Raw genomic sequence first — 9827 nt, forward strand, 5'->3', positions numbered from 1 at the left:
TAGCAGCATTGCAATTAATGTATTTTGAGTGTGTTTATACCGTTTATGTCGTCTTAGATGAATAAAACGGGAAGGACAAACTGAAGTTCTAAGACTTTTTGAAACTTTACCATGCATATGGCAGACTGGATTTCAATTAGAACAATAGTATGCTGATAAAACGTGTGTTTATTTATCACTACTGAAGTGGTATAATACATTAGTGGCCACGGCTAATACCTGTTTCACACAACATTTAATAGTACTAGTTATATTACATAATAATAAATAAATTATCACAGCTCATCATAATTTACTCAACTTCACATTCATAAACTCTGCACAGAGATGAGCCGTTTTGAGACTGATAACTCCCAGATCTTAATTTGTGGCAGTGTTCAACTATGGTAGTGCTACCACTGTAAAGCATTTCTAATAAATTTCAAGAATGCGCCTCATCTCCACATACTGAAAGGAACTGAAGGCCAGGCCAGTTAAAGCAGACATATCTACATAATTAAGCTGAGGTAAGAAATTGTGGAGAGTCGTCTTCTGTACTGACCCCATTACATCGGAAAAATAGTCAAGCAGGGCAGCCCACACAGGAGAAGCATATCTCGATACTAATCTAACGAGCGTGTAATAAATCGTATCTACAATCCTAGACAAATTGATTGGGACAGTTCCAGTAAGGTAACTCCTATCCTATGCACGAGATACACTAAAGCGAAGTTGGAGTGTAGCTTACTTGCTAATTGTTTTAATAAAGAGGCAGGAGTGAAATTATAACCATCATCTGGTCAAGCGCTTTTAATATTCGTCGATGTGTGGTTAATGCACCAAAAAGTAACTTATGTAAAACCTTATAAACCCTGGTCAGTGAATGTACGGTATTTAAATATTTAAAATAATCTGTTCAAAAATCATCTATGAAAGTATGTAGTAATGGTAACCGCCTAGCAAGAAGGATTTTCAAAGATGTTATTTCGAATCTTTTTTTGTAAAAGGTGTTTGTTCTCCGAACTGCACGTAGTGCGAATGTGTGGTCATTACCGACCCCAGAGTTTCTCTCTTCTGCGCATTTTCTATGGCGTAGGGTAGGCAAAAACCAACAGCTCGAAGAACGAGAATGGAATTGATGAACAACGGTTGGTAGGTGTCTGTGAACTACTGCAAGAAAAGGGAGACTGACAACATCAGCAAGAACACACCGAGGGTCATAATGACACCAGAGGAGCCTCCAGAATCCACTGCTACTCTAGGCACCGTCGTGGTAGTACCAGTGTCTGCGCGGACAGTAGCCGTGACGGTAACTGTTGTGGTGACTGTCTTGGTAATAGCACAAGGTGAGGAGCGTGGGAAACTTGCTTTGACAATTCGGTTGTTGAGTGGCTGCACTGGACGGTAATTTCCAAATTCTGGTAAAGTGCCGTTCTTTTCGAGCCTTCGCAAAAGGTCCAGCTAAAACGAAAAGAAATGTTTGATACATTTCCTCAAACCATCAGTTCCAAATATTCCAAATACGTAAATTCGAGAAATCTAATAGATGCGTGGTAAACACGACTTACGTAAAACTTAAAATCGAAGGAAAATGATATCAACTGTCATATATTTGAACTTCGGAATCAAATTAAATGATTTCTTATGAGTCTCAGAATGACGATGGCTTTTATAAGACTTCTATAACTAAATGGAGTCCGTAGTTCAAATATATATTAGGAAGTTTAAGAAACTACGACGGCTACGGTATATGTACAACGTATATTTTTGATTTCTTTATTTACTTGACTCATTCATAAAAACTGAAAAAAAGGCCTCTCTTTGGGATCAAAAAAAGCCTGGGTCACGCCCAGATTGGTCTCTTTTAGGGGTTTAATTTACAATTTCTGACGAGCACCCCCCTCCCCCCCGGGGGGGAAATCACCAAATTTGAGGTTTTGACGACAACATGAGCGTACAGATGTGAATCTTTCATTTTCTATTTTTTCTTTGACACAGCTCGTACCAATTTAATTTGGGGATACTTGGCCCACATCGTACGCCTGACGTGAACGAGATGGAATAATCGCGGAGGACTTTGCTTACTGTAAGGGAATAAATTTAACTGATTCTTGATTCTTGATTCCGCCTCAGTAATGACTACAGCCAGAAACTAAAATGTTCTGGCTTTCTATAAAGCAAATTTCACAGCCATCGCCTTTTAAAGTAGAGCCGAGCGCACGAGTCAATGTAGGTTAGTTATTACTACGACTGTACCTGGTATTGCGATATGAAGACATGGTCCCTAAACACAGTCCACGTGACAGATTCCAGACAGGTAGGAGTGGTCAGAGAACCATTGTACCGGTAGAACTTAGTCTTGTCGGCAGGCAATAGGTCGTGAAACGAAAAGGCTGGAACATCGCTCACTGCGGTGACTGTAAAGATAGCGAAAAAAAGATACCACGTTAGTCCACAATGAATTAGCTGCTGATATTTTATATCCGTAGGGAAGAAAAACCTTTTAGAGTTGTTTTCATTATTTGAGATATCTATTTTCGAAAAAACGCACTTACATATCACTAAAAAAACCAACATCACTACTTACAAGACTCAATAAGCCTGTTGGAAGTTTCGAGGAATGAGAATGCTGTGTTGTTGTGTTCTCCAACCTGAAACAGGAAGACAATCAATTAACCTCTTTTATGCTCGATTCTAATGTCTTCTAAAGAAAGCTATAGCCATCACCATCCTCATCATCAAAGTTGATTCTTACCTCAATCAAAAGACCAAGAACGGCAAGGCCATCGGGTTTATTAATTGCTTCTGCGATGTTGGCATATTTTGTGTTGTAGCTGACAAAGTGTAACTGTAAAAGAGTGCAAAATATTTTACTTATGTTCCTGTGACATAGTTATGCGTTGACGACATGGCAAAGAGATAGGTATGAATGATCTAGTTATAGAGCGCTGAGAAACAGAGGAATTCGTTACTTCTGTGCCGAAGAGAAAAAGGTATCAAGAGAGTTATCATTGAGTGTAAACAAAAAAAATCCTTTGCCACTGATAAGTGAAGATTAAAGAATGGAAATCACTATTATCGTTTGTTTTACATACCTCTGCAGCATATTCCTTTCCGTCGACAGTGTGTTCTGATCCGACCATGTTGTTGGCTCCCCAATGAAAATGAAACTGAACAGTTGTATAAACGCCATTCAGTCCTCCACCACTCACATTGTACACTCTGTGAGGAAAGGACATCTCCAGGGCATGGCCATTGTTGGAAGCAGTGAAAGTCTTGTTTAGTGTCTTGTTGTAGTTTTTTAGTGTGAAGGTACCCAGTTCTTTGTCGACAAATACTTTTGCAGTTTCGATGTCAATTGGTGATTGTCTTTTTCCAGTGCTGCAAGCTCCCTTCCAATTTTGCGGACCTACAATTTTAAGCGATAACAATGTCATAAGGCTTGCTAACTTTTCAAAGTTTGTATAAAAGATTTTCGTATACTTGAGACAAAGAATCCTCACCATCTAAAGCATTTGGATTGTAACTCCATTGAGCTAAAAGAGAAAAAGACAAAAAGGGCGATGTTAGTACACGCTTTGTCTTGTCTTTGTCTTATTTTCTGTTTGCTAGTGCACGATTTTCAGTTCAAAAACTGTAACGTGAGTCATTTATGAAGATAACAGAAACTAAATACCGAGAGCAGGCTGAGAAGGAAGCATTTTACTTATACAGTAACAGCTGATATTAATATTTGTCAGAACTTGTATCTGATATTTGGCAATCAGAAAGATGTTGGGTCGTCGATATTGAATATCGACAACTGGGAAAACTAACTGTTTAGTTTGAGTTATATAGGATTTCTAAATTTTTTAAATTAAACTTTCTGAATAAAGAGTGTTCATCAGTTTCCTTTTGCGGCAGAAAGAGTAACGTTACAAGTATGTGTTCTATAGACACTAAGAAAACATAAAAGCCATGCAAACTAGTAGCTTACCAACGGCAAATGAAGCCCAAGCGACACTGAGAACCGCGGCTAAAAAAAACTGATTCATATTGACTATGTAAGCTGTGGAAAAAAAGACAAAACAATCAGTCTTAAGCATACGCAAGCAATACGTGCATGATTAATGGGTGGACCCTGGCAAGTGACAAAAATGGGCGTAACACAGATTGGTCTTTTTTTGTCTCATGGTTTCAAGCGTATGAGCTGAAGGAGAGGTCGGCCTTAAGTAACACAACCTTAGCTTCCATGATCTTAGAATTTCTGTTAACAGATCGATACTGATCGGGAACGTGCTATAGTAATATTTAAGGACGACTTTAAAGATAAGGTACTGCATTACGTTTAAAACCCAGGCCGTTTGCAATACCTAAGTGCAAACTACTTGTCGGTTTCATATAGATGAAAGACATTAAAATTCCAGCTGAAAAAATAGCAACAGAAACTAAAGGAGTACTCGTCAACGAAATTAATTATTTCATCATTCATTATTTTCCCAGTTTTTGGTGACTTCTGTCAAGTGTTCAGAGTATTCAAGTATTTAAGTATCAAGAGCGTTCAAATATTATCTTGCTTGACAATTTCTAGGCCGGGAAACATCAATTGTTTCCGAAAACTGCCTAAACTTTTTTTCATCCAATTCCCCTGTGAATTCTTAGTGAAACTAATCTCTCCTTAATGATTGGATTAGATCCGTTCTAGAATCATATTCGACACAAAAAGGTGTAATTCAAATCGCGGATCTAGTTTAGTGGCCTGCTAGTCTCGAGAGCCTATTGAAGCGCAATGATAAACCATCCGAAATAGAATTAGGAAAGTGGGTTCCACTCCCTACGTTTGGCGCAACCCAGCTTTTTCAAGTACTGCCACATAGTTATACTGATAACACGAACGCACGTTAGGTCCTTAGTGCACGTGATGCTTCTATCGGGTTGTATCAGGCATGCCTCATCGTTACTGATAAAATCAAAGTTATAAACACCTGAGGTCCTTCAAGTGAAGATTATTATCAAAAAGCAACATTCACTGCAGCACGTGAGGACACATGATTATATGTTAGGAGATGGAAGATATTACGGGAGCACGTGAGTACACAATATCGCATGCACATGACCTTATGTCATATATGAGTTATCTATATTACTGGTCAAAACAATTTCCACCTTAAGAGGGTGGGTGCATTCTTTCTCTTCATTTCGGTAACCCCATTGGAAAAAAAGTGGTTTTAATTCCTTTAGAAAGAAAGACTATAGCCGACTTCAACACCAAAAATTACCGACCCATCCGACAAAAGGGCAGACGCAAAAAATATCAAAGATGTTGTAATTTTAACAATATTGTCCAAGATGAGACCTTAATTTAAGTGTTAATGAGTTCTTTTATTTGGGAATTTTGGTCAGGACACTATAATTATTTCTGAGATGATAAGAAAGAAAATTGTTTCGTCCGAGAAACAAATAAGACATTTGACAGGCTCTTGGAACAACGTATTGGCCTGTGCCCAAACAGTAATCCGTCTCGGTTCACTTAGATTTTTTTTGTTCATTGATTTTATGCAACCGAGCCTTGTAGCTTTTGTTTCCGATCTCTTTCATTTCCACTCCAGACACAACAAGACAGGTGAAATGGAATAAGGTCATTAACGAGGATCTTACTTATAACATCGTCAACCTATTATTGATATTGTGTCAAGATTGTCAATGGATTCGCGTTTAATTTCCCGTAGGATGTAAAAACAAAACTAAAAGCAAATGCGCTTCGTTGTTTCTACACCCATATAGATTCGGTTCACAAGAGAAATAACCAAATTAAAAGCATAAGAAAATTAATGAAGTTCTTGCTTTTTGTTTAAAAGTTTAAAGAAGCTCTTTTAACTGAATAACGTTGAACTCGATAAGCAAGATCAATCCCGGTTCAGAAGAGACTTTTTCCTTTGCCCCCAAAACTACTTTCTATGAGGGAAACCAGGAATGGCATCTTTTTAAATCATCAGCGCTCAACTGAGAGGAAAACCACATTTTCAGACATGGGTCAACACAGCTAAGGTCGAATTAAAAGCTCATAAACTGAAGAAATTTCCGAGTGCAAAAGTACCGATCCACAGGACACCCAAGCTCAGAGCACACAAAAGCATATCTTTCCGTATGCTACATTGAGAAGGGAAATTATGGAAAAAGCGACGTTGAAAATGAACTGAGTTCAAGTCTCTATCTTTCATATGATCAGTTCATTAAAGACCATCATTTACTCTTCTTGTGAGGCTGCTTATCACGATAAATATCAAGAATTCGTATATTAGCAAAGTAAAATCATCAAAACGTTAGATATAGGATCTACCCGAGAATTACGATAACGTGGCAAAGGTCTGTATGTTTCAACATTAAAAGGTTTCTTTTCGTTTGTGTCCAAAAGCAGATTGTTCGTAATTAAATTCTAATATTATCCACAGCGGGAAAAAATAGGTACATTACAGAACAGAAATCTCAATTCAAAATAAATTCTTCGAGTTGGCAAATTGTAAAAACAAATTGGATTTTGATCGGTTATTTGTTCTTTGCTTGATAAAACACTTACGCAAAAATTGCGGTAAACGAGCTTAAGGCAGGCGTGCGTTTGAGCCTTTTTTTAAACTATATTTTTGCCTTTGTTTGCATTTTCTCGTAATCTTTCAATTTTTACTGAAACGTCATGGATTCACGATTTCCCTTTACTCCAAATTTTTAAATTACTTGACGCAAGGGGTTTTGGAAAAAAAGTTGATCAACTTGAAAAGTTGTGGGTGCAATGGTTAGAGATAATTGTACCGTCGTCTCGAAATTCCTTAATCTCAATAAACACTTATCACATGCACATACTCAACTGACGATTTGAACCCATTGTAGACAAGCTATTTATCGTCCTCGTCATCGTCATCATCGTTGCTACCAGCTACAAAATTAATCACATCTACCACAAAATGCGTAATTTACCTTGAAATTGAAGACCTCTCTTTTTGAAGATATAGCTTGAAAATGTGTGCTGCTTGACTTCAAATAGGAAGAAATAAGCTCCCAGTTGAATTAACGAGTTATGACTGAAGCTGGGAACCAGGAATTTCAATTATTTCTGAGTATCAGGATCGCTGCGATCGCTGGAAAATATCTAGAACCGGTTCTGGAAGTTTTGATCAGCAGTCGAAGCGATCTCGGAGAACACTGAAAAAATTGGAAAGTTTTGTGATTTTTATACCCTCAGCTCTAAGATAGGATTCCTATGATATTGTCAATATTGCAATATTCTAAGTTTCTAAGTAAGGAGTATTTTGATATTTAGGATTTCTTTTCGTCTTTGTTTTGCTGTTTCTACCAAACACTGTCGTTACTCAGTGGGGGTCCTGCGCAAAACGAGTAACTTTTTCAACACTGTCGTAAGAAAGATAAAGGTAGATTTTATCGTAGGCAACATTAAGGTACACAGAATTTGTTGATTTCGGGCAAAAACATCTGACGAAAGATACCCAATTAATTGTTCAAAAATGAGCCATGCATCTTGAAGCTGATATACAAAAATGAATTATGAACGACCTTAGACGAGTCGCTCACGTGATATCGCGCTTATTGCCGAATATACAAAATTTTGATTAATAATGACGAACATTACACTTGACAGCTCGCGTTTTTAGTAAACGTGAGAAGAACAAACATAAAGAGACATCCCCGTGGGGAGACGTTATCATTCTTCACAGGAAATGACGCAGCATCCAGGGACCAATGTTTTGGTTTACGACGCTGGGCAAGTTTGGAGCGCTCGTGTGTTGCTAAGGTCGGCTGCTAATTTCGACGCTCTTCAAGTGTACTGAAGCCTGAGAATTAAAGCTTTTCCGATAGCGTACTTGTAAGAAATGTAGAAAAGTTTCAACTTAATGGTATGTTTTTTTCAAACTAAGCTTCGACTTCTGACTGGTTGAGTTCAAAGCACCTGTAGCGCCTTTAATGTAAATCTAGTGTGCCATACCCACCCACCCACCCCCTCACTGCCGTATCCAACAAGAACCCGTGACTGTATTAGTATATTATTAAACATCTGCATGAAAGATGACTCAGTATTGTTTAAACTCGTTTAAGAGTTGCCGGAGTTGAGAGCGTTTGAAAAGATTGTAAGTGTTTTGTTGCTAACTACAGGCTTTAGAATTTAAGACGTTTCCGTACTTTTCAGCTAATTGAATACGCGGTTTTTTAATCAAATAATAAAACGCGAGATCCACCAACAAAATCGGCAATGCTTAAATGATGATATCCAGTTCATACACAGTCATAGAAAAACTGGCCGGTTATTGCATGAGCTTCGGTAATATGAATTACACGCTCTTGATGACAGACCCTGTGTCCTTTTTACAAGCTTGTACAAATAGTGATGTCTTGGACCAATTAATATTCGGTACGAACTTTGAGGAACAATGGAATATCGACGCTTCGTTGTTGAAAATGGCCATGGTTTCTAGTCAAATTGTGTCACATTAATCCACACACGATGAGTAATGAGTATTTCTTTTCTCCGATATTGCGAATATGTTCTAAAATAATATAAAGTCATAGTTGAAAGACGTATATAGACCTAAGGCTTGTTTCGTCTCTTGAAACCTCAACATATAACAGACAGGTGTAATATTGCAATGCATTATCGTGATGATTTTATTGTTTTGGGAAAAGATTGTTATTTTCCTAACGTAAATCGCAGGATCGAGTTAACTTTCTGGGACATGAAATCGCTCACTCAAAATAAACGCCGCAAACAGAGCAACCAGATAGCAATGCATAGCGTGCTTGTAGTAAAGTGTGTAATGAAAAGAAAATAGTTTTTTCGAGTGACGCGGTGGTCATGTGATATTTTTTTTAAACCAGTGGTGTCACTCCCAAGGACGTAGAAATTTTGTGTGCCTTCTCTCTCTGCAACAAGCATATGATGACATCAACTAAATCAAGACAATGACAAAAACACGATTTTATGTGGATTTCTTCTGTCTGGAGGTTGTTCAAAGAAAAAGACAGAGTGGTGCTTTGCCGATACAAGATACAAGATGACGAAGCGACCTTCACTTCTGGACACCAGAGTCTGTATTTATTTACCCTTGCTTGATATGAAATATTGGACAAATAAATTGTTTTTATTGAAAAAAAAGCGAACCGTTGATGTACTGATACGCATAATCGCGCCATGTCGTTCAGAAATCATTGCGTCATATATCAGTTGTTGAAGAAAGTTCCCACGTCTAGAATGCGGTCGAAAGGTTAAGGTTTCACGTGCCTGGCACGTGAGAGAACCAGTTCGTACGACTTGTCGAAGGAAACTTCAAACTGTTCAAAGCTTTTCGCTCAAAAAAATCCTAAAACTTGGACACCACAGTACAGCATTTTAAGTCCGCCAATGTGAAAGCTATTGAGGAAAACTTGTGCGATGATCCTATCGATAATGCTGTCCAAGTTAACATGTTAACTGACGTGATCACTACAGGACAATTATATTGTGGTGCAATTCTTCTGCTTTTTGCCATTTTTGAAATCAGCGGATAAAGTTGTGGTCGATTCTTTTCTACGCTGTTAAGTACTACTGTACGATGTTTAAAATGGTTACTTGATCATGTAGATGGAAGGAAAGCTCAATTGTAGAGGATAAGTCCTTCCTACTCATGATAACGGAATAAGATGACGGGCAGCAGTTCTACTTTATTCAACTTGATGTGATAATTTTCTCACGCTATTTAATTTGTGGATGAATTACTGAACAATAACCAATGATGGTTGTTCAGTTTGGAAGCACATTACTGTTGTTATATTTTGATGTAGTCCCTTCTTTCAAATCAATAGTGAATGATTAGTCAATAAAGTGA

The 9827-nt window shown here is 37.8% G+C and overlaps 1 protein-coding gene across 1 annotated transcript; it reads right to left on the reverse strand.

The window, feature by feature from the left end:
- Nucleotides 1-150: 150 nt before the first annotated feature.
- On the reverse strand, nucleotides 151-7135 carry LOC138044798 (carbonic anhydrase 2-like). Its single transcript, XM_068891219.1, has 8 exons — nucleotides 6931-7135; nucleotides 3956-4027; nucleotides 3483-3515; nucleotides 3075-3388; nucleotides 2735-2827; nucleotides 2567-2630; nucleotides 2236-2396; nucleotides 151-1440 (listed from the first exon to the last, which is right to left on the reverse strand). The coding sequence occupies exons 2-8, from the start codon at nucleotides 4011-4013 to the stop codon at nucleotides 1147-1149; spliced, it is 1017 nt and encodes a 338-aa protein (XP_068747320.1). The 5' UTR covers nucleotides 4014-4027; nucleotides 6931-7135; the 3' UTR covers nucleotides 151-1146.
- Between the last annotated feature and the right edge of the window lie 2692 nt (nucleotides 7136-9827).

The sequence above is a fragment of the Montipora capricornis genome, chromosome 4, assembly GCF_036669925.1.
Source record: "Montipora capricornis isolate CH-2021 chromosome 4, ASM3666992v2, whole genome shotgun sequence".
Lineage (NCBI taxonomy): Eukaryota > Metazoa > Cnidaria > Anthozoa > Scleractinia > Acroporidae > Montipora > Montipora capricornis.